This window comes from Mandrillus leucophaeus, unplaced genomic scaffold (assembly GCF_000951045.1).
Source record: "Mandrillus leucophaeus isolate KB7577 unplaced genomic scaffold, Mleu.le_1.0 Scaffold765, whole genome shotgun sequence".
NCBI lineage: Eukaryota > Metazoa > Chordata > Mammalia > Primates > Cercopithecidae > Mandrillus > Mandrillus leucophaeus.
In genome coordinates this window covers 830,599-854,971 of record NW_012108308.1, presented here as the reverse complement: position 1 = coordinate 854,971, position 24,373 = coordinate 830,599, and the positions used below count along the sequence as shown (strand labels likewise).

The 24,373-nt window shown below is 39.6% G+C and overlaps 1 protein-coding gene across 1 annotated transcript in view; it reads right to left on the bottom strand.

Moving 5' to 3' along the window:
- KDM1A (lysine (K)-specific demethylase 1A) overlaps positions 1-24,373 on the bottom strand; it is a 67,671-nt gene that overhangs the window by 4,445 nt on the left and 38,853 nt on the right. The window contains exons 5-15 of the mRNA XM_011966586.1: positions 23,386-23,478; positions 22,521-22,627; positions 20,991-21,072; positions 19,616-19,710; positions 9,772-9,914; positions 9,302-9,392; positions 7,106-7,240; positions 6,271-6,344; positions 5,052-5,163; positions 1,808-1,940; positions 3-190 (exon numbers count right to left, since the gene is read on the bottom strand). Coding sequence (XP_011821976.1) covers positions 3-190; positions 1,808-1,940; positions 5,052-5,163; positions 6,271-6,344; positions 7,106-7,240; positions 9,302-9,392; positions 9,772-9,914; positions 19,616-19,710; positions 20,991-21,072; positions 22,521-22,627; positions 23,386-23,478 — 1,253 coding nt within the window. The remainder of the gene's footprint in view (positions 1-2; positions 191-1,807; positions 1,941-5,051; positions 5,164-6,270; positions 6,345-7,105; positions 7,241-9,301; positions 9,393-9,771; positions 9,915-19,615; positions 19,711-20,990; positions 21,073-22,520; positions 22,628-23,385; positions 23,479-24,373) is intronic.

Below are 24,373 nucleotides of genomic sequence, written 5' to 3'. Positions count from 1 at the left end.
ACCTTGTTAAGGTTGCCAAATCCCATCCTTTGGACTGCAGATGTTTTCCACTCAGGGAGAGGTGGCACAAACTGAACAGCTGGTGGCTGCTGCTTCAGCACACCCAGGGGAAGGGTACAGAGAACTGCATCGCATTTATAAATAAAGGTTTGACTCGTGGAGCGGGTATTCACAGCTATCACTTCACATCCTGCAGAGGTTGGGTGGGAGAAGACTAGTGGTGATGAATATGGCACTGATAAGGACACTGAACGTTTAGTGTACAACAGATGGACATCCATCTCTCAATTCTCATTTTTCTATTTTCATTACCTTCATGTTTCACATAAGAAAACTGAGGTAGAGGTGAAATAACACATCTAAGGCCACACAAGTAATAAGTGCCAGGATTCAAACCCTCGTAGTCAACTTCAGAATCCTTGATTGTCATCCCCACACTACCCTCCCCATACACTGGTGATCTAGACTAATGAAAGGACCTTACCATTTACTCAAGTTAAGTACATTTAGAGCAAAAATAAAGAGTAAAATGCTCATCCCAACAGAACCAATGTCTTCTGACTGTGGTTAGTTGCTCACTATCAACCAACAGAAGAATGCTACAAGAAGGCTGTGATGCAGATCTGGGGGATGCAGCCTAACACTGCGGAGCGTGCTATGCTTGAGAATGTAGAGTCATCCTCAGCTTGTCAGAGTATTAATGAGCTCAAAGCTGACCGCAGAGAGGGTACTGAAATTATGTTAACATCATTTTCCTCATTTATTTTTTAATGAATGTCTGTTTATATACTATATATACTTTGAGATATAATATATGTATCTCAAATATGAAAGCTCAGTACATGCTCATTTTCTGTGGCTGCAGAACTAGAGAAAACGGCACAACATCTATTCTCACTGTTCTCCGTCTGCCTGCAAAAGGCTCAAGGCTGCAGATCTTCTCAGCACTGTCAACTAGAAGCTGCCTCTGATGGGAAAATTAAATGGAAAACTGTTTCACTGATTGTTAGAAACAACCAAAACATCTGTGGTGATCTCAGTAACTCTAAGGAAATGGGCAGCGCGGGGTAAGATTGATGGCTATGTCTCCATTTCTCATGCCTACACAGTCACACATGGGTTCTCGGAGTGGGAGATGACTATCTTGAGGAGTTCAAAATGCAACAGTTGCCTGCACTTTACATTAAATGTAGTCTGAAACCAGCAATAATAATGAGTATTGAGCCTATCCCCATAGCAAGCACAGGGAAACTATCTCTGAAGAAGTCAACTTATTAGCAGGACTGCTCCAGAACTAGGAACCAAACGTAAGCGAATTAGCCCAGCTGAATAGAAAAGGCCAAAATGAATCCAAAGAACAAAATGCGGATGGTGAAATAAAAGGGGTGGGTCCTACTGGAGCCCAGGTGCCAAAATTCTGGTATTTATGAATATACGTAACAAAATTAGATCCAAACTCACTGGCTCACCAAAATGGAAAACTTCTTGAGCACTGACATAGTGCTCAAAGGAAATGCTCACTGGGGCATTGCAGATTTCAGATTTTCAGATTAGGGATGCTCAACCAGTAATATCCAACTAGCTCAAATTGGAAACCCTAAAACTTGCTTCAGTTTCCCAGTTTATAAAATGATAAGGTTAGAACCGAAGACTCTATGGGCTCGATTGTCTGTAAACGCCAGTTTTTACCTATGGTGTCATAGTTTAAACACTCTATCAGGAAATGTACCTGATAGTTCATACCTAACAAAAGATCAGTCCTGTTTCAGGAGAGTTCTCTCTTACCTTTTGTAAAGCAGTGACATACCTGAAGCCGTGTAGCGAACCTGTCGCACTGCTGTATTCAGTTTAATGTCTAGGCCTTCTGCTAAAGCCACAGGCACACATGAGTAGCCATTCCTTACTGTCAGGTGGCTGCCAGTGAACTCAAAGTCATCATCCTAAAGAGGAGAGAAAAGAACATATTTCCAACCTTTTCTTAATCTGTGTCATTTGCACCTAGTTCTGTACAACAATGAAAACACAAGCTTCTGGAAACAGTCAATATTTTAAGGCAAACTAAAGAACAAATCACTCAGTATTTAGTTACAGTTATCAAAGGAAACTGAAGAAAGAAGAGAAAACACCAAAATGTCCCTAAATCTTTGGGCAGTGAGATTAGGGAAGTTTCTTTCTTCCCTGGATTTTTTTTTTTTCCCCCCGATACAGAGTCTTGCTTTGCCATCCAGGCTGGAGTGCAGTGGCATGATCTCGGCTCACTGCAACCTCAGACTCCTGGGTTCAAGTGATTCTCTTGCCGCAGCTTCCCAAGTAGTTGCTGGGATTACAGGCATGCGCCACCACACCCAGCTAGTTTTTGTATTTTTAGTAAAGACAGGATTTCACCATGTTGGCTAGGCTGGTCTCAAACTCCTGACCCACCCACGTCAGCCTCCTAAAGTGCTGGGATTACAGGCATGAGCCACCACGCTTGGCCTTCCCTGGATAGTTTTTATCATCCCAGTCCAATACCACTAAGTCCGGATCTTCTATGGTGGTTAGGGTAGGGAGGTGGTAGGGGGAATGATAATCTAGGAAATCCAGATGATTAAACATCACGTGTATTTATCTGGCTTTTGAATACATTACAGACTCCCAAGTAGCTGGGACTACAGGCATGTGCCACCACGCCAGGCTAATTTTGTATTTTTAGTAGAGATGGGGTTTCACCATGTTGGCCAGGCTGGTCTCGAACTCAGGTGATCCGCCCGCCTTGGCCTCCCAAAGTGCTGGGATTACAGGCGTGAGCCACCATGCCCGGCCTGTCAAAATAATTTTTACTAGGAAAATGTACAATGTAAATTAAAATATATAAGTAAAAATTTAATAATTTACTTCCATACTGGTTTTTTCCTTTTTTTTTTTTTTTTTGAGATGGAGTCTTGCTCTGTCGCCCAGGCTGGAGTGCAATGGCGTGATCTCCACTTACTGCAGCCTCTACCTCCTGGGTTCAAGCAATTCTCATGCCTCAGCCTCCCAAGTAGCTGGGATTACAGGTGACTGCCACCACGCCTGGCTAATTTTTGTATTTTTAGCAGAGACAGGGCCAGGCTGGTCTTGAACTCCTGACCTCCATTGATCCACCCGCCTTGGCCTCCCAAAGTGTTGGGTTTAAAAAGGTGTGAGCCACCATACCCAGCCTATACTGCTTTAGTCTGGTCAAAGTCTCAGATTTAGAGATTGGTTCAAGAAGCCCTGTGATTTCTCACTTGAAGAGTAAATCACACTGAAATTTAAGAAAAGATGGTATAGCCCTGCCCACTGAGAACTATAAAACATCACTGACGTAAATGAAAGAAAACCATTTTTGGAGAAGTAGACTGTATTTAAGGATAAGAATACTCAATATTGTTAAGATGGCAATTCACCCTAAATTGATCTAGAAATAATGCACTCCTCATCAAAATCCCAGAAAGTGATTTTTGTAGAAATTGACAAGTTGAACTGTTATGAAAATACGTACCTTAAAATAGCCAAAACAATAAAAAATGAACAAAGTTGGAGAACTTACAAGACAGTATGATAGTGGCATATGGACAGACATATAAATTAACAGAAAAGACAACCTTAAATACTCATGCTTACATGCCAATTAATTTTCAACAAAGGCGCCAAGAGAAATGAAGAAATGGATGGTGCTGGAATAATAATTACATAACTATATGGAAAAACATGAACCCTTCACTTACTTTTCCTCAAAGTGGAGTATAGACCTAAACATAAGAGCTAAACCCATACAATTTCTGCAAGAGAACATAGCATAAAATCTTTGTACCTCAGGTAAGACAAAGATTTTTTCAGGATACAAAAAGAACATAGTTTAAAAGAAAAAGTTTATAAATAGGAATGAGAGTCCAAGACTGGAAGATTACTTTAGCCTAGGAGGTCAAGGCTGCAAGGGAGCCATGATCACACCACTCCAGTCTGGGCAACAAAGCAAGACCTTGTCTCAAAAAAAAAAAAAAAAACAACTTTTACTCTGAGACAGATTTACAAAATTAAAGACAAGCCACAGATGAGAAGGAAATAAATACTTGCAAAACATAAATCTGACAGAGGACTTCTGCCTAGAATTTAAAGAACATAATAAACTTCAAACTCATCAACAAGCAGACGATCAGACTTTTTTAATAGGCAAAAGATCTGAGCAGACATTTTACTCAAAGATGACACATGAATGGCTCATAAGCTCAGGAAGAGATGCTCTCCATCACTAGTCATCAGAGAAATGTAAGTACTACTATACCTATTAGAATGGCTGACATTTTCAAAACTGGCATTACTAAGATTGGTGAGGATTTGGAGAAAATGGAATTTTCATACACTGCTGGTAGGAAGGCAATTTCGAAAATATTTTGGAAGTTGATTTATAAAGTTAAAAATCCACTTTCCATAGTACCCAGCAATTCCGTTCATATTTACTCAAGAGAAAGACATGAACATTCTTAAGCAGCTTCGTTCATTAGAAGTCAAAACAGGGAAACAACCCAAAAGCCCATTCAGGCGCCAGTGAAAGGATAAGCGACCTGGGGTGCATCCACACAATGGAATTCTACTAAATAATAAAAAGGCAAACAACTGATATAGGCAAAAAAGATGAATCTCAAAAACTTCATGCACATCTCAAAAACTATACTAAGTGAAATACATCACACACAAAAAGCTATGTACTTTATGATTCACTTCATATGAAACTGTAGAATAAACAAAATTACAGTGATAAAGCAAATCAGTGGTTGTCCAGGGCCGGGAGCCAGAGCACAGGGGATTAACTACAAAGGAGCAGGAGAAAACATTTCAGGATGATGGGAATGTTCTATATCCTGATTGTGTGGGGGCTTATGACTGAAATCTGGCAAATCAATAAACTGTTCACTTAAAATAGGTGAATTTCACTGTATTTAAATGATGTCTCTTACTAAAGCTGTTTAAAAACACACATACAAAATTAACTGTTTCTCTTACAATCTCTCTCAAAGACATGTGCAACAAAAAAAATAAGGGAAACTTACCTGATCCCAGTGCTTAAGGGAGAGAGTTGAGAGAGGTGTGGCATTAGCAAATTCGAGATTTGCAAAATGCCAATCAAGTATTTGTCTATCTCTTGATGAGAGATATACATCACTGCAAAAGAACAAAGGAGTACAGGATTATTAAAAGATATCACTAGTTCTCTCAGTGTGATGTAGGTGATCTCAATAACTGTGGCGGAATCTAAGCCAGGGCTGTGCCTTATATGAAGAAATTACAAATCAAAAAGTAGCATCTTATCCGTCTTATTAACCTCTTTATCTCTGATGTCTAGAGCAGTGCCAAGCTCACTACGTAAAGCAAATTACTTGTAGGCCTCATTTGTCTGGGGAAAAAAAAAAAAGAATTCTTCATATGAAATTACCTTATATCATAAAAGCTTATTAGTTGTTAAAAAAAAAAAAAAAAAAAAAGTCTTATATTTTACACGCAGCATAGACTCTATAGAAAGGATGGGCAGGCTGGACGCGGTGGCACATGCCTGTAATCCCAGCACTTTGGGAGGTCGAGGCAGGTGGATCACCTAAGGTCAGGAGTTTGAGACCAGCCTGGCCAACAGGTGAAACGCCATCTAAAAATACAAAAATTAGCCGGGCATGATGGCGGCACCTGTAATCCCAGCTACTCAGGAGGCTGAGGCAAGAGAATCGCTTGAACCCAGGAGGTGGAGGTTGCAGTGAGCCGAGATCACATCACTGCACTCCAGCCTGGGCGACAAGAGTGAGACTCCATCTCAAAAAAAGAAAGGATGGGCAGCATCCTTGAATACAGAACAAAACAGATTTACGTGGAGGCTGGATGCAAGTGAAAACATTTCACCAGCATTCACTGTCAAAAACCCAGTGGAAATAAAGTATAATACCCACCTAGTTCCCAAAATTATGGAAGTATAAAGCAACAGCACCTTCTACCCCCTCAAAAAAGATAATTTCCATCTATTGCATCTTTATCCAAATATCAGATCTTATGGAGAAAGGCTCTCTCTTTAGAAACAATCTGTTTAGGTATCTAGGACACATTAAAATATAGAAGCAGGGGATTTAGAAACCTCACAAGTAGTCACATATTAATTTATTTAACAATTTAAACCACTCACTGAACATAAATAAAGGCTCACTATGATTTACAATTTTCTTTCTAAATCAAACTGAAAGAACAGTAAAAGCTATCCCTCTGAACTTTTGTGTTTGTTTTCCTTACCTTGGGGGATTCGCTTCCAATTCTTGAAGTTTTTCTTCTAGCTTTCCTTGTGTTTCGGCTAATTCATCATACTCCTGATAAAAATTAAGTGAATCTGAGTTATCCTGAAGGGTCAGATATCTACCTAGTTTCTTTACACCACAAAGTATAAGGTCTGGATCATATTTCCTCTTCGGATCACGTATAGGAAGTGTGGCTCAATTTTAGGCTGGGGTTAGATAGAGCTCAGAGATTTTTGTTTTTGGAGACAAGTTACAATTGGGGGCCTGGAATATTAGGGGGAGGCAGGGCGCACACAGGAGAAAATAATAGAAGAAATATATTAGTGTGCTACAAAGTGGGGATGAAAAATCATAGCAAGTACCATTTCATAAGCATGCCATGTCCCTGGCACTGGGTAAGCATTTTATACATAATTGTATTTAGGCTTCACAATTACCCTATGAGGTAGGTGTTAAGACCATGTTACAGATGAGGCAATTAAGGAGTCCAAGGTCACATGGCTCGAGACTCCAAGTTAGGGATTTGACAGTTTGACCCCAAATGACTCTGAAGTAGTCCATGTTTAATACTCTTACTCTAAACTGTTACGGCTAAACTGAGATTTAAGATAAAATGATGAGATTATTAAGACAGGATAAGAATTCTGCAGGAGAAGCAGGTCTTAAACCAAACTAACCCATTAAATCCCCATGGCTCACTATGTACCAAATCGTCTTCATTGCACTGAAGGCACTTGTGATTGGCTAGTAGCTCTCTTTTCCAAAATTCCCCAGATCTGTGCTATTTCTTAGGATTCCAAGTAAAACCAGTTAAGCCTGTATGTATACCACACCTTGCATAGGGCGGTCAGATCCCTGTGTTTGCTTTTCACTAAGAACTCAGCAGTGATATCTCTGGGCGGCTTTACTTCAGATGCTTCTTTGTATTGTTGATGGAGTTCTTTAATTTTCTCTTTCAAATTTACCATCTAAGAAGGAAAAGCACAAATTTACCACTCCAGATAGTAATGTAGTTTATGTCTGTATCACATGTACCCTTTTTTGGCTCCTCAAAACTGCTATCACAACAAAACAGGGCTACAGTGCAAGGTCCTTAGAATTCTTAAATACTTGTTCTAACCTACATCATTCCATCTGGGAAACAGGAAAGAAATCTTATAGGGCTTGACATAAAGGTACCACAACTCTATCTGCTAAGATCAGTGCTGCCTTCTAAAATGAATGAGAAGGATGAGGAGTGTCCCATTAATTTAAATAAACAAAAAACCCAGTATTGAAATAAATTTAATACCCACAAAAAAGAAAATATCGCTATTGTAACTTGAACTGATTTTCTGAAACAAATTGTCATAATGTGTTTTTTTTTTTTTTTGAGACGGAGTCTCGCTCTGTTGCCCAGGCTGGAGTGCAGTGGCGTGATCTCGGCTCATTGCAAGCTCCGCCTCCCGGGTTCATGCCATTCTCCTGCCTCAGCCTCCCGAATAGCTGGGACTACAGGCGCCCGCCACCACGCCCATCTAATTTTTTGTATTTTTAGTGGAGACGGGGTTTCACCATGTTAGCCAGAATGGTCTCAATCTCCTGACCTTGTGATCTGCCTGCCTCAGCCTCCCAAAGTGCTGGGATTACAGGCGTGAGCCACTGCGCCTGGTCCTATAATGTGTTTTTTAAATATGTAAAAGGTCAAATAACTTTATTTTTTTTTCTAAGAGACGGAGTCTTGTTCTATCACCCAGGCTGGAGTGCAGTGGCACAATCTCAGCTCACTGCAACCTCTGCCTCCAAGGATCAAATGATTCTCATGCCTCAGCCTCCCGAGTAACTGGGATTACAGGTGTGTGCTACCATGCCCAGCTAATTTTTTGTATTTTGGTAGAGAAGGGGTTTCACCATTTGGCCAGGCTGGTCTCGAGCTCCTGACCTCAAGTGATCCACCTGCCTCAGCCTCTCAAAGTGTTGGGATTATAGGCGTGAGCCACTGTGCCTGGCCAAAGAATCTTAAGGAACCATTCTTAATGTTAGCTTTTTTCAGGTTTCTGAAGATACTACACAGGCCAAGAGTGACAAAGCCTGAGACTGGGCACCCTATAGGTATCCTGCCACTTGGCAGTTCTTAAGTCACTCTTCTCTTTTCATCCTTACCACAATCCATGAAGACTGTGAGCTGGAGACCTCTTCATCAGACCGGATGAAGAAATGAGGCACAGTGAGAGTGAGGCAAGAGTCCAGTCACAGGCACACCCAGAGTACGCACTATAAAGGCCCCCTCCAGGGGCTATTTTCTCCCTAAGCTCATGTGACCTTTGCAGCTGGCAGGACGAGGAGAAATAAATGGTTGGACTTTAATGCTCTGGAGCCTGGGGCGCTGGAAGGTGGTGGCAGAGAAGAGCCCTAAGAGTTCAGCCCTGGGGAACAGAGGTGGGGGTGGTGGCAACTCAAGAGAAGTAATTATGCCAATGAACTGGCTGCTGATTTGTTGGTCTTCACCAATGGAAACTTGGCTCCAGTACAGCTAATCTCCTGCTAGTCCTAGAATTCAGCCGAGGGCACTGGGATAGCTTTAGAATGGCTAAACCAAGCTTGTCCAACTCGTGGCCCAGGACAGCTTTGAATGCAGCCCAACACAAATTCATAAAGTTTCTCAAAACACTGAATTTTCTTTTCTTTTCTTTTTTTTAAAGCTCATCAGCTGTCATTAGTGTTAGTGCATTTCATGTGTGGCCCAAGACAATTCTTCTTCTTCCAATGTGACTGAGGGAGGCCAAAAGATTGGACAACCCTGAGCTAAAGGGAACCAGAAAAAGAGGAAAGATCTATTTCCTCTGGCAACATTTATCAATAATGCCACACCGAAACACTGACAGATAAAACAGTCTCTTTTGTTAGTCATTATTTTCTTAAGAATGAGTCCCAGCTGTGCAGACTTTCTCTTCCATGGAGAAAAAAGTCTCAGAAATGCTTTTAAAATTTCTAAAGACATTTTTTCCTAATAAAGCTTCTTCAGCTATAAAGAAAATACAGAATTTCACCTTGTTAAGAAGTTCTTTCAATTCTTCCTGAGTTTTCACTATCTTCTTCCAATGTTCAATCTGCTCATCTTTGACATGCTTCTCTTGTAACCTAAGAGAGACAATATGTATAATCCGGTCTTAAAGCCAACTTTGCAAAATAAGACAGGTGCCCATCAAAAACATTTAAGGGCATCAAGGCCCACTGAAACTTCTAATACTTAGGAACAAGAAAGTTGGCTAGTGGGAAATTATTTCCTAGGCTATGTTAAATACAGTATAATACCATAAAAGCAATGAATTTTAGAAGTGAAAGGGACCTTAAGAGATCATATAATAATTTTAAATAATTTTTAATTTTGGATTCAATGGCTTCACATGAAATTAAGTAAAAACTAGCTCAAATAAGACTTGCAGAAAAACTTAAAACATAAATGGCAAATCTTTACACATGGAACTCACTATACAATAAGCACTATCAAAGTACTTACTGAATGACAACTTCCAATGCCTGGCCAAGGGACACAGGCTTATTATTGAGGACATTGAAGTCTAGTTGATGACTAAGGTAAGATGTAGCTTCTAGCAACCGGTTAAACTCTTGCTCTACCATTTCATCTTTCTCTTTAGGAACCTGAAAATCCGAAGTATAGCAGAGTTGGTCCTTATAAAACTAAACATATCCATCCAAGAAAACACAAATGCTCTATAGTTTATAAAGGTCAAAATATGTATCTCAAAGGGGAAACCTTTGAGCACAATGATTCAAATTTTCTTTTCTATGAAGTGGTCAAATCCATTTAAATGAGATATGAAATGTTTGGGCCCTGACGATTTCCTCTTCTCCCACTTCTGCCCTCAGAGCTGGGACTCCACCTCTATTAACAGCCACAAGATTCACACTGGTGCTAACTGAAGTCACATGGAGCACAAGTGGCACTGAGCTGACATGCATTAAGTTGAGCTGGCTAACATGCAAACAACACACTAGAAAAGTCCCAGAGAACAAAAACTATGTCAACAAATCTGAGGACCTTCCAAGAATAAGGGCAGGATGGGAAAATAAGAAGCCCAAGGTATCTGCTTCCCCTCAAAGATGAATCTCAGGTGGGAGGAGGGAAAAGAGAAATGAAATTCATGGCTACTAATAAGAACATACTAGCACTTTTGTTCTTTTGCACAGTAATAACATTTTATGGCACCAATAAGTTCAGAATTGAATGTACAAAGCTCTTGAGAGAGTCTATGAGTAAATGAAGGACCAGAAAGTCTGGCTCCTCATTGATGTGGATGAAGCAAACAGAATGCAAAGCAGATCATCAAGCTGGAAGACCATGATCCTAAGCCATGCTGTGTGCCTGCCTACCGATAACATCAGTTAGTTCACAAGCACCCCTCTGCTACTGCTTAATTCAGCCCCAAAGTAAACTGTATATGCAATCCTATTGTTGAATTCATGGCAGAAGTGAGAGAAAGAAAAAATATGTTTAAGGCAAGCATTGTTTGTTATAAGCTGGGCTGGTATCAGCTGGGAAATGTGATTCAAAACACGGAATTTCACTACACAGTCAACCTAAAATTGGTAACACAAAAATAAAACATGGAAGTAAATTCTAGTAAACACTAAGACTCAAGAGGAGCGACCTCTAACAATCAGAGATAACTGACTGTTGACAAGACGATCCCAATAATATTCTACCTCTCATTTGAAACTCCACAGTTTTTCTACTTCCCAACTTAACAGATGATTTTGAACCCTGGCCTCTGCTCCTTCACTGATCACACAAGTAACTCTATGAGATAAGCCAATGTGTGGCAGAAAGAATCTGGCAAGAAGGGCAATCTGCTCCCAAAAAGAAAGAGGACTGCAACTCTCCTTTGAACTGTAAATATGAGAGACGCCATAACTGATTTAATCAAAATCACATTCAAAGCAGTAAGTTCCAAAAGACTATACGTGGGAGAGATGAGGGTGTCTTTATAATTAAAGAATTACCCTTAGCCTAAAGAAAATCTAAATCTCTAAAAATATTCTGGTTTGTGTTAAATGAGGCAGAGAATCAGGCTTTGGATGCTTGGTGCCATTTATATCAGGAAGGTACCTAGGACTGGTGGATCAGAAACCTCTGATCTATTACTCATTCAACTCAATGGTCAAAAAAGAGCTTGCTCTTATTACACAGCTATGAGAGCTGATGGAAGAGACAGACCCTTTGGTCAGGAATTTCATTTACTTTTTCAGCTACTTTTTCTCACTGATGTGATATGTGATGGTCATATATAGAGCGACTCAAACAATGCCGAAATTTTGCTCAGAAACGTGCTACTTCCAGTGCAAATCCTGCAATGATGCTACAAAAGACAGTTCTGGAAATCTAAATTTGGTTCTTCTTTCAAAAAGGACACAATTACATTTCAATGTGAAATCCAGGTAGTTATGAGACCTTAATTCATCACAGATGCAATGCGTATGACTGATTTTCTTGGAGTATAAAAGTGGTATTTCTATGTGTTGCTTCTAAAATGCCTAGCAAGAGGATGCTACAGCAGCAAGAGGGACTACTAGATCACATATGCCTCTACAATAGGGCAGAATGTGTCAATACGCAAGTGTGCAAATGGTACAGATTAAAGCTCTTCCAGTGTCAACTGGATGGTTTGCTTCAGACAAGCTTTAATCTTTGCAACTAGGATGACAATCACATAGGGAAGTTCATACTGAAAAAGTACACAGCACTCAGGCTCAGTAACTGGGGTCCAGGGTGTGTGGTAGAGAAATATTTAAAGGGACACTGTCAAGGTTAGAGGGACCAAATTTGACCTCTGTTTCCTCCCTCTGTTTGCTGAGCAGCCCACTGGATTCATTACACTTTCCCCCTTAGTCCACCCACACCACCCACAAAAAACCTAATGTTTTACACGCGCTTTCAATGACAAAAACTCAAATGGCACCAGCCCAACATATAGGCGCAACTCTACAACAACAAACCAGTGTGAATGTATGATGGAGAGGATCTTTGAAAGGAAAAGATTTAGGTTTCAAGCTTTTAATGGGTTATTGTAAACAGTGAGGAAAATGATTTGAAAAATTATGAAAAAAATACCTTGACAGTGTCCTTTTAACCAGTGCAGCAGAGAGAGAAATAAACTGTAAATAACAGCCCAACAGCCACGTCAAGTTTAGTTTTGTATGACAGCAATAAAATCAAGGCTTTAAACACATAGCATGACAGAAGCATTCTGTTAGCTCAGAAGCTGCAACCACCAGAGAAATAAGGAACAGATAGTACGGAGACTAAATGGGAAAGTCAAGGCATAGAAATGGCCAAAAGAAAGGCAGTTAAAAAAAGGCGGGGGAGTGAGGGGGAAGTGTCAGAAAGCAGTGAGGAATAAAGCAAAACTCAAAAGAGGAAAGGAAAAACACAGAACAGTAACAACAACAACAACAACAAAATCAAACAAACAAAAACCAAACCAAAAGATTGCTGCCACATTTGACTGACACCAGATGACAGGACTGCATCTCCGGTACACCATTCTAACCCGAGGCTCAGTTGTATGAGATTATGTGAGATTGTCAGCCACCAGGCCCCATCCATTTTCCACCTAAGCAATTACAGGAATGTTGCAAGTGCAGCCAGGAATAGCTCTGAAACCTGGCTTTTTTTTTCCCCACTAACATTAAAATTTCACTTGGAAATTAAAGGAATATTTGGAAAATAATACATAAAATACTTGTCCCTTAGGAAATCAATACTGACTGGGAGAAAACCAAAATGTGTTTTTAATACCTTTAAATCAGAATCATTTCTAAAAACAAGCTAGTTAGAAATATTCTATTTCACATACCCAGACAATAAAAGGAACTAACAAATGACTACCCTGACAACCCCAAACTACCCATACTTTAAGTCATTTATTTCCCCTTGATGAGAATCCTTGGATTCTATTAGTTCTACAAATTATTATGGAACAATAACAACAAAATGGAATTGAAATATTGGCAATCGCTAAACATAGGTCACAATAATCTAAATCTTACCTGACTATTCTAATCTAGATCCTTAACTTGTATCCCGAGAAAGAAACTCAACGAATGATTACAAAGGGTTTTAAGTACCACATTAGAAGGCAGGTGGATTTCTACACTGCAACACAGGGAGAACTTGTAACAGCAAACTAAAAAGCATTTCTGGGGAAAGGACCAGTAATGTAAGAGCCTTCTATCTAAGAAGCAAACAAAATGGACATCACTTTAAACAGATTTTGACTGACTGTTTGAAACCATTTATTTCTCTATGAAAGGCTCCAGGTAAATAGTTCCTTCAAGACTAAGAGAATTTGAAGAGTCTCATTGTTCCAAATAGGTTCAATCCTGATTGTCTTGGTCCAGTAGATTATATGGACTATCTCTAAATGTGTCCAGGGGAAGGGAAGCCTGTGTGTCTACCCCATGCAGAATGTGGGAAAGCCAAACACCTTTCTGGACAAGGTCCCTGGTCCTGCAAGAAGTAATCTCAAAGGAAGAAGGACAGCTCTCTTTAGTTCTACCTCTGGTTTCATTCTGACAAGCTCTTTAGGTCTTCAAAAACATTGTACACCTATCTTACTTCCAGTCTTCACAAACTCACCAGCAGCAGAGCAGAATGGAGTCAAATGCAGCAACGTACACTAGGTAATGAAAGGTCTGAGATTTAGCCAGAGAAATCCCCAGAAAGAATCAGAAAAAAGGAGTAATTGCCAAATCTGACTAGACAGCCAATCTCCACCTCCCCATCCCATGCCATCGAGCACTTCTAGAATGATGGTGAAGCAGAAGATTAAGATTAGTTCATTTGGTAAAACCTGGAAGAAGAAATTTACTTCTGAAGAGTCCCTAATTTCAGATTCTCCTCAACAGCCAAGGGAAATGAGATATAGCTATTGTCCCTACAGGGGGAATATATCCTTAATGCAAATAAAATTCAACGTGATTCTAGGCTGAGCGCAGTGGCTCTTATCTATAAATCCCAGCACCTTGGGAGGCTGAAGCAGGAGGATCACTTGAGTCCAGGAGTTTGAGACCAGCCTGAGCAATATAGTGAGACTCCATTTCTACAAAAATTCTTTTAAAGTAGCCAGGTGTAGGGGTGTATGCCTGTGGTCCCAGCTACTCAGGAGGCTGAGGTGGGAGACCACTTTAGCCCAGGAGGGCAAGACCACAGTGAGCCATGTTTATGCCACTGCACTCCAGCCTGGGCAACACTGCAAGATCTTCCTGTCTCCAAAACAAAACAATCAATGTGATTCTACAGAGACTGTTGTCTCCCCCAACTCCCACCCCGTAAGGAATCTTTTTGACTTCCTTAAAGCAGTGATTAGAGTGTATGGAAAAGGCACACACAACATATCTAAGTAGTTCTCTCTAGCAGTTTTTAGTCCAGTAAATTCTTGTGAAACAAATAAATACAGTTTGGAAAAGCAAAGTCAGTATTATAACTATAATTAAGGGGGCAAAAACTATTTGCAACTTCAGGACCATTAAAGGAAGGCATGAGATTTTTACATTTATAAACAAGCATGGATTGGCAGTAATGATTTTAAAGGGCAGAGAAAGACTGTCATAAAGATATTGAAAATGTTTCCTCAAAGGAAGAAAACCAAAAAGGCCAACAGGTCTGTGTCAAAGGTGTACTAACCTAAGCACCACTGTATATGAACACAAATGAAAACTGGCTAAGTTATGACAGATACCTAATACACCTTTAGTTAATGGTCTTTGTAAGAGACCTGACACCCATTACTTTTCATATGTTGTCTGTCATTCTCTTAACAGCTGAGCCATTCCCAAGAAGAAAATCAAAGCTCAGTTTTTCAAAGGAGTCCTCTGGATCTGTAACAACACACACACACACAATCTCACACACACACACACACACACACACACACACACACACACACACAAATGACCAGCGACCTTGTGAAACAGAATGCTACAGTACTGTGGGAATTTGATTAAGATACCCTAAAAAAAAAAAAGTAAAGCCCATGAGTTACTAGCTGGTGTACAGGAGATGCAGAAAACATTCAGAGCCATTTCCACTGTCTCCCCGACCAATCGTGTTTTCAGTTCCCTCAGCAGAGACCAGCAAAATGTTCCCTGAAATATGAATTATCCTATTTCCCAACCTTCTCCATGTCCAGTTAAAGCTGTTACTGATGACAGCATAGGTCAGAGTATAACTCCATCACCAATCAACTGAAGGCAGCTGCTATACTAGCTTTGATTGTTTTATAGGCTTAAGGTAGTGGTGATCCCTTCTATTTAGAGGGATATGCTTAGTATCCCTACATTATTTTATATCTCTATATTATATCCCTCATATTAATATATTTACTAGGGAAGTCCTTGTTCTAGTCATCCAAAGCCATAAAATAAATGTCCCTTGTCAAAAACAAACACAGAAACTCAATATACTAGCTACAAATGTAGGAGAGAGAACAGAGAGGTAAACTTTTTTAGGGATTCTTGTGATTGTGATTAAAACAATGACATAAAATAAAAATCACTTACTATATGATTCCTTTCCTACGGCAGCAAAATGTCTGGGTATGCAAATATGTCCTTCAGACATTATTACTAGTGATATAACTCGGAGTAACTTTCTGGCCTTCTACAGGATGACATCATTAATTTCTATGTACTAACAACAGAACCAACAAATCAGTCTTTTTTTGACTGAAGCTGTCCACAAAGCATGGAGAAACAGAACCAATCCCATTTCATCCAACAGTTTACTAAAGAAAAACCAATGACTGAATGAATTTTTACTTTAGGTAGGCCTTGCTGGCTCCTGGAGTAACTACTGAAACAAAGTTCTCAGAGAAGGAGACTTAGCTGATGTCGTCACACAGGCAGTTAGAAAGAGGTGCATACACTCACCTCACCCCATCTTCCCTGAAATGTCAGCGAGCTGTAGTCAAACAAGTATGGGAATCTGAACCAGAACACCAGGCAATGGATTCTGGCTCTTCAACTTACTGATTATGATAACCTTAGGCAAACACACGTGTGAGCTTTAGTTTCTTCTCCTGCAATAAGAGAATAAAGCTACTGACCTATGAGCTTTAGTTTCTTCTCCTGCAATAAGAGAATAAAGCTACTGACCTATAAGCTTTAGTTTCTTCTCCCGCAATAACAGAATAAAGCTACTGACCTCTCTTTAGATCGCTAAAGCCATGAAACGTATTTGTAATTACAAGCATAAATTAGTGGGGCTCTTTGTACTTGTCCTATAAGCTTGTTCAAAAGCTAGTTTAGGCCAGGCACAGTGGCTCACGCTGGTAATCCTAGCACTTTGGGAGGCTAAGGTGGGTGGATCACCTGAGGTCGAGAGTTCAAGACCAGTCTGGCCAACATGGAGAAACCCCATCTCTACTAAAAATACAAAAAAATTAGCCGGGCGTGGTGGGGCACGTCTGTAATTCCAGCTACTCAGGATGCGGAGGCAGGAGAATTACTTGAGCCCGGAAGGCGGAGGTTGCGGTGAGCCAAGACTGTGCCACTGCACTCCAGCCTGGGTGATAGAGCAAGACTCTGTCTCAAAAAAAAAAAAAAAAAAAGCTAGTTTACTAGTCAACAGTTTTCCATTCTTACTCTGAGACAGACAACTGGAGACAGCAGTACAGAAACATTAGCATGCCTTATGTTTGATTAACTAAGGCAAGCATAAATCAAAGCTGCAAAGAATCCATTCCCAAATTTGAGAATGGTTTAAAATATTCCTTATCACTTGGCTACTGCACCAAATATAAATGTATCAACTTAGAAAAATCCTATAACATATCAGAGTTGAATGACAACTACCAATTTCATTGGGAAAAATATCCTTGCATTCAAAATGCTGAAAACCACACACAAGGTTAACAACTGTTTACAGCGCTACTCAAAGGGCTGGTCCTGGTAAGATGTGGATAAATCAATGTACCACTTTCTTCACTGAGAGTTTTGCTACCAGGAAAAAAAAAGTCACCAACTGAATTAACAGTGTGGTTAGCAGTGTAATTTATTTCATCCCACACTGGTAATCAACAGTTAGTTCACAGACTGGCAGCCAGTGCAGGCCCCACCTGAGGACAGCAGTGGTACAGAAACAAGTGTTTTAAAAAATGCGCTAAAGCTCATCTAATACCAAGAAAGCAGTCCATTTCTCTGGGTATCTCTAATAGAAAAAACTTCTCGGCCGGGCGCGGTGGCTCAAGCCTGTAATCCCAGCACTTTGGGAGGCCGAGAGGGGCGGATCACGAGGTCAGGAGATCGAGACCATCCTGGCGAACACGGTGAAACTCCGTCTCTACTAAAAAAATACAAAAAACTAGCCAGCTACTCAGGAGGCTGAGGCAGGAGAATGGCGTAAACCCGGGAGGCGGAGCTTGCAGTGAGCTGAGATCGCGCCACTGCACTCCAGCCTGGGCGACAGAGCGAGACTCCGTCTCAAAAAAAAAAAAAAAAGAAAAAACTTCTCTCTTTACTGTTAGAAAGAATTAATGAACCTGCTCTACATTCAGAAAAGTCTAAAGAAAAAGATGGTGTCTCAATGATCAGTGATTAATCTTTACTGTGGACTCTTACCACTTCTTGATGACTGTAATAGCCACTCTGAAGCCTTGCTTCTCCTCACCTCAATTCTGTACTTATTACCTACTACTAATATTATACTTTCAATGCTGACTTAATCATGTCATTTCCCCTGTTCTCAAACCTCTCCAGTTCCAACCTACAATCAAGCCTAGCAAGTAACATCCACTACAACATGGCCCCACCCTAAATTTTCTATCTTCCTACCCTCACTGGTATAATCCCATCCTCCTTTACAGACATATCTGCTTAGACTTAAGCCTCCTCTGCCTGCAATCCTGATTTGCCATTCACAAATGTTCTCCTTCCCTCCAGATCTCTTAGTGCCCTTTCCCTCACACCTTCATACATTCTCTTGCCACCTTGGTTCTTCCACAGCAATTTGCTCTTCTATCTAATCCTTGGCTTTCACTTTATGTTACTGGTATTAATATATTTATGGATGTTTGTGATTTGCTTTAAAATACTCCAGACTTCCCCTGGACTCGAAAGTGTAGGAATGGGACAGATAAAACAAGATTGGGAAAACAGGTTCACTACAGTACTCTTTCTACTTCTGTCCATGTTTTAAAATTTCCATAATAAAAAGTTGGGAAAAAAGAATTATTTCTGTACAAGTACCACTATAGCAGGGACTATCTTATTCATCTCTATATCCTTTACAGATCTTGGTAGAATAAGAGAAGTTTACTCAACTGTTGAGTTAATCTCTGCTTCATCCTTTCTCTCTCATTCTGCTCAGTCTATTCTGCAAGAAGCCTCCTGTTACCCACCCCACCCAAGTACTGGTAGGAAACTTGGACCATGATGGTGGGGATGGAAACCAAAGCATTCCCTGAGAGTCTGCCCTTCTCTTGATAGGAACTCCATAAAGCCTTAAGGTAGATAGGAGTAAGTGAGGATGTTCCTTGAAACATATCACACAAAATTCAAGAGTTAGGATCCTACCACTTTTAGTAACAGTAGCTAAACACACTGTATACACAGGAAATCGCCCTTTTCCCCAAATATAAAGATAATATGTGCTTATATCCTGAGAAGTGTGGGCTCTCATCTTGATAAAGGGAATCACTAAAATTTCTGCTAAATACAAACTTTTGAATTTCACTCACTTCTAAAAATTAGGACTGACTTACGTAATTTAAGCCTATCTTAAAGTTGTTAAACTGTGCAATTCCCCATACCATTCATCAGTTCCATGCTACACTCATACTAGGTATAGGAAGCTCCTATGCCTCTGGTCAACAAATATACTTTAGCCTATCTAAGCATGTGGGTAAGTACCACCATTTGGCTATTAGCCCATCAAAAATATTAGCCTATAAACACAAAACTGAAGTCATAAAGAACACATGGAGCTAAAGCACATGATGGAAGGCACAATACAAAAAAAACGAAGAATCAGGTTTCAATTCCACAAGTCCCTTGGAGTAAGGGGCCACAGCCAAATAAAAAGATTAACTGTCTAGCTAGCCTTCATTAAATATCTAAAGATAAATGTTAAACAGACAGGTAAATGTGTATACATACAATAATCCCTTCTTACATAGCTCAGAGTTAAGAAACAATCAGAATAACGTCACATCATCTCTACCCTCAGTTTATATATATACACCTCTGTATGTGTATATATGTATATGCTCATCCATACCATCCTCCTAAAATTGTTTTCAACTGAACCAAAGAAATGTTGAAAGTTCTGTTTGTCCTTGACTTACAGCTTGTCCGTTGGCTTCATAAAGTGGGCATTTTTGCTTGATCTTGGCCAGTTCCATATTTACTTGTTTGCTGACCACAGCCATAGGATTCCCTCCTAGAAAAAACTCAAGCAATTAAATTCAATAGACCTACGAAGAGAGAACAAAAACCTCACAGTAAAAAATATTTTTACTCAAAAAATGCTCAAAAGCTTACAGTATGTAAATTATTTCTCAAAAAAGCACTCCAAGTAAAAATATGTAAGATAAACATGAAGAGTACAAAAAAATTACCTATAATCCCACTAATTAACATTTTATTACAGATCCTTCTAGATTTTAAGTGTATAAAATTACAGACACACACAAAAGGATCATAATAAGTACTGTTTTATAATCTCTTTTCAACTTAGCAATATATTGTGGACATTGTTTTACACTAATACGGAGCTACATGATTTTCAGTGGCTGTATATTGCTCATGGTATAATATTCTACTCTGTGGTTTCTAATATTCTGCTATGAAAAACAATGCCAGGGATGGGCAAGCTGGCTAATGCCCACATAGGATTATGGTGGTAATCCTAGCACTTTGGGAGGCCGTGGGGTGGGTGGATCACCTGAGGTCAGGACTTCGAGACCAGTGCTGTAATCCCAGCACTTTGAGAGGATCGCTTGAGCCCAGGAATTCAGATCAGCCTAGCAATATAGTGAGACCTCATCTCTACAAAGAATTAAAAATTAACCAAGCATGGTGGCATATGCCTGTATTCCAAGCTATTAGGGAGGCTGAGGTAAGAGGATCCCTTGAGCATGGAAGGCAAAGGTTGCAGTGAGCGGAGATCATGCCACTGCAATCCAGCCTGGGCAAAAGAGCGAGACCACGTCTCAAAACAAACAAAAACAATGCCACGTTAATCATGAGATCAGGAGATCAAGACCATCCTGGCCAACATGGTGAAACCTCGCCTCTACTAAAATATAAAACATTAGCTGGGCATGGTGGACATGGTGGTATGTGCCTGTAGTCTTAGCTACTCGGGAGGCTGAGGCAGGGGAATTGCTTGAACCCAGGAGGGGACTGCAGTGAGTGGAGATCACGCCACTGCACTCCAGACTGGGTGACAGAGCGAGACTTTGTCTCACAAAAAAAAAAAAAAAAAGCTTCAAACACATTATCTACTTATCTTCATAGGATAATTTCCCAGAACTAGAAAAAGGTACTCTAGGTCAAAAGATATGTACAATTTACATTTTCCACATACTGCTATACCTCTCACTAACAGAAGAACTATTCTAAACCAATACACTTTAAAATTGCATCTCTGGCTTTAAATTTTTTTTTATTTTATGAGTCTCAGACCACGTACTATAGGACAAACCAATAGCTACTTACCAAGACCTGTTACCACCATGGCTCCAAGATCAGCTACATAGTTTCCTTTGCGAAATGTGGCAACTCGTCCACCCACACGATCCTGTTTCAGAAATTAAATAGCCAAAATCATCAATTGTGTTTTAACCACAAACCTGCCATAGTAATATACCATGGCTCTGTCTTCTATAATTTAAAAATAAAGATATAGAGTTTACATGGAATGCAATCAACAGTGCTATGGGCACAAAGAACAAATGAAGTTTAACTTGAAGACTATTTGAAGGAGAAGCAGGCAACAAATGACATATAATTAAATGTCATATAACTAAATGACACAGAATTAAATGATGTGATATAAAACAACTTGACAGTTGGAAGATATATTTAGTCACAGGTACCTCTCTACCCGGCTGTCTATAATACCTTTTAATGTACAGGATGAACGAGGCTACCCACATAGAAAATATTTGTTCACAAATCCCAACACTATTTAAATACCAACTTTCTACCACTGTAATCTGACTCTTACACCCTGATCCCCAAAATTAGCTGGGAAAAATCTGAAGGATAATTTTTCTGACAAATGGTTCTCCAGTGCAGCCCTATGCCCAGGGGCAGAGAGTCCATACTGAACATAGCCTGTTCACATTACCTTTCATCCCTAAATAGGCCCAGGTTTATCACTGCTGACCAGGGATTTTCAAGTATGGCTGAGTTCTAGTGATAATTTAATGATTATAGATAATGTAAGAATACTCTGGAACTCCAAACAAACAAACAAAACTGCAAAACAAAACAAAAACCTATGCACTAGATTATAAACTCCTCATGGGTAGGAATCATAATGGTCCTATTATTCCTTATTGTATTTTTCAATACAAAATGTACAAAGTGCACAAAAATGTTTTCTGAATATATAAAATTTTTAATAACAGTGTATCAGGAAAATATTTAATTTCAATTTCCCCATACTCTCTTAAAAAATCAGCAGTTTAAAGCCATTAGAAGATAATTAGATTTCAAAAATTATTCATGAAAATAGCTTGAACAGTAGCATCCTAATATATACTCTTTTTCCTACTGTGTGTCGTTATCCCTTATTGCTCCTCCTGTTTCCATTTCTCTCTCTAGGACTAACAGAAAAAAGAACAGTATCTTGGCTTCTAAAAGATGGTTCCTGCCTGAGAGGCAGCTTTTTTTCTTTATCAAAAATAGGGAATTCACTCTGTTCCACCACCAAAAATAACTGCCTCCTAACAAAAGATATGTCCATGAAGGCCCCAAATTTAAGAGCTAACTACAAGAAACAATGATCTGAAAATATCAATCAGGAAAAGAAATACTCTAAAACCCCCCTCACAGAGCACTTTTCAAAGCATTCATATGAAAAAATGCGTCTTTAAAATATAAATAACACTATCCAAAACACTCTATTTTACAAATCAATTTGACTTAGTTCAAGTTGTATAATTCCTTAATTTGCAACAGATAATTTGCTTACCATGCTTCCAATAGGTCAAGCCTCTAAACTCAAAAGGCAATTCTTACCCTGGCTTCCAAAAGTGTGACATCCATTCCAAAACTTTGTAACTGTCGAGCTGCTGCCAAGCCTGAGACCCCAGAGCCTATAATAATTACCTTTCCTGTCTTTTTAGCTAAAAGCAAAAAATGAAAAAAGAGTATTTTGTTGTAGGTATAAAAGTTTGTACTTACAGTCTTATTCATGAAAACCTCTAGGTTCTTAACATATTTATAATATCTTACAAAGTAAAACATTCAGAGTTATTTTCAAAATATGAAAACTATCTGAAAACAAATGAACGAATAGCTGAAACTTATGAATTCAAATTCAGTGTCGAACATTTATAAATCAAATCCACTATCCTAAGATTTATTTTCTCATTACCTCAGGCATGTGTTTCAGTATCTGTGATTCTTAGTTAATTTGGTTAATAATCTGCTTCATTATTATATTAGGACACATTCTGCATATAAGCTATTTCCCTTAACCTCTACCCTTGTAGTCTTAAGTTAGTATTTCTTTTTGAAAAAATGATTAAAGCATTAAAAAAAGCAACTGTTGAAAACATAAAGAATGGGTCAATGAGAGAAAAACCTCAAAATGAACTCCTCTCATTTTTAACAAATTTACTGTTTTATTCTTTTTTTTAAATTGGAAATCTAGTATCTTTTACTAAGTAGCTATCAAACTAGAAATTAAGGGAAATGCACATTTATTCAGAGACTTTATTTTTTATTATTTATTAAACTTGACTTGTAAGATAAATTTGGAAATATTTTTAAATATAGTCTTATGAATCAAAATAAAATCCTAACATCATAGACATAATACGCAGTCCTGAAACCGTAACTTAAAAATGTAAAATTTATCAGCCAGGTAGGAGGTCCTTACTTGGTAGGGGTTTTATCCTCTTATAGATGCCGAAGTTGATAAGACCATGACGCTCTAAATAACTGTGAACTCGGTGGACAAGCACAGTATCACCTACAGAATAAGCAGATTAAAAACATGGTTTTATTTTCAGCAGTTTAAACAATATTCTTCTAACTCTTCTATTTCTCCATCATGAAGTCCTTACAAACACCTTTTCCATTAAGCTTCAGGTCATGTGACTCCTTTAAAAAAGTAATTCTGGCCGGGCGCGGTGGCTCAAGCCTGTAATCCCAGCACTTTGGGAGGCCGAGACGGGCGGATCACGAGGTCAGGAGATCGAGACCATCCTGGCTGACACGGTGAAACCCCGACTCTACTAAAAAATATGAAAACTTAGCCGGGCGAGGTGGCGGGCGCCTGTAGTCCCAGCTACTCGGGAGGCTGAGGCAGGAGAATGGCGTAAACCCGGGAGGTGGAGCTTGCAGTGAGCTGAGATCCAGCCACTGCACTCCAGCCTGGGCGACAGAGCGAGACTCCGTGTCAAAAAAAAAAAAAAAAAAAGTAATTCTAAGGCTGGGCACGGTGGCTCAAGCATATAATCCTAGTAGCTTTGGGAGACCGAAGTGATAGGATCACTTGAGGTCAGAAGTTCAAGACCAGCCTGGGCAACACAGCAAGACCCCACAGCAAAACCCCTTATAAAAAATAAGCCATGCATGATGGTGCATGCCCATAGTCCTACTTACTCGGGGGGCTGAGGAAGAAGGATCACCTGAGCCCAGGAGTTCCTGGCTACAGGGAGCTATGATTGTACCAGTACACTCTGGGCTAGATCAGATCTCAAAAACCACTGTAGAGACCCCATCTCTACAAAAAACAAAAAATTAGCCATGCATGATGGTGCCTGGCAGATCAAGGCTGCGGTGAGCTGTGAATGTGCCACTGCACTCCAGCCTGGGCAACAGAGGGAGACCCTGTCAATCAATCAATCAATCAATCAATCAAT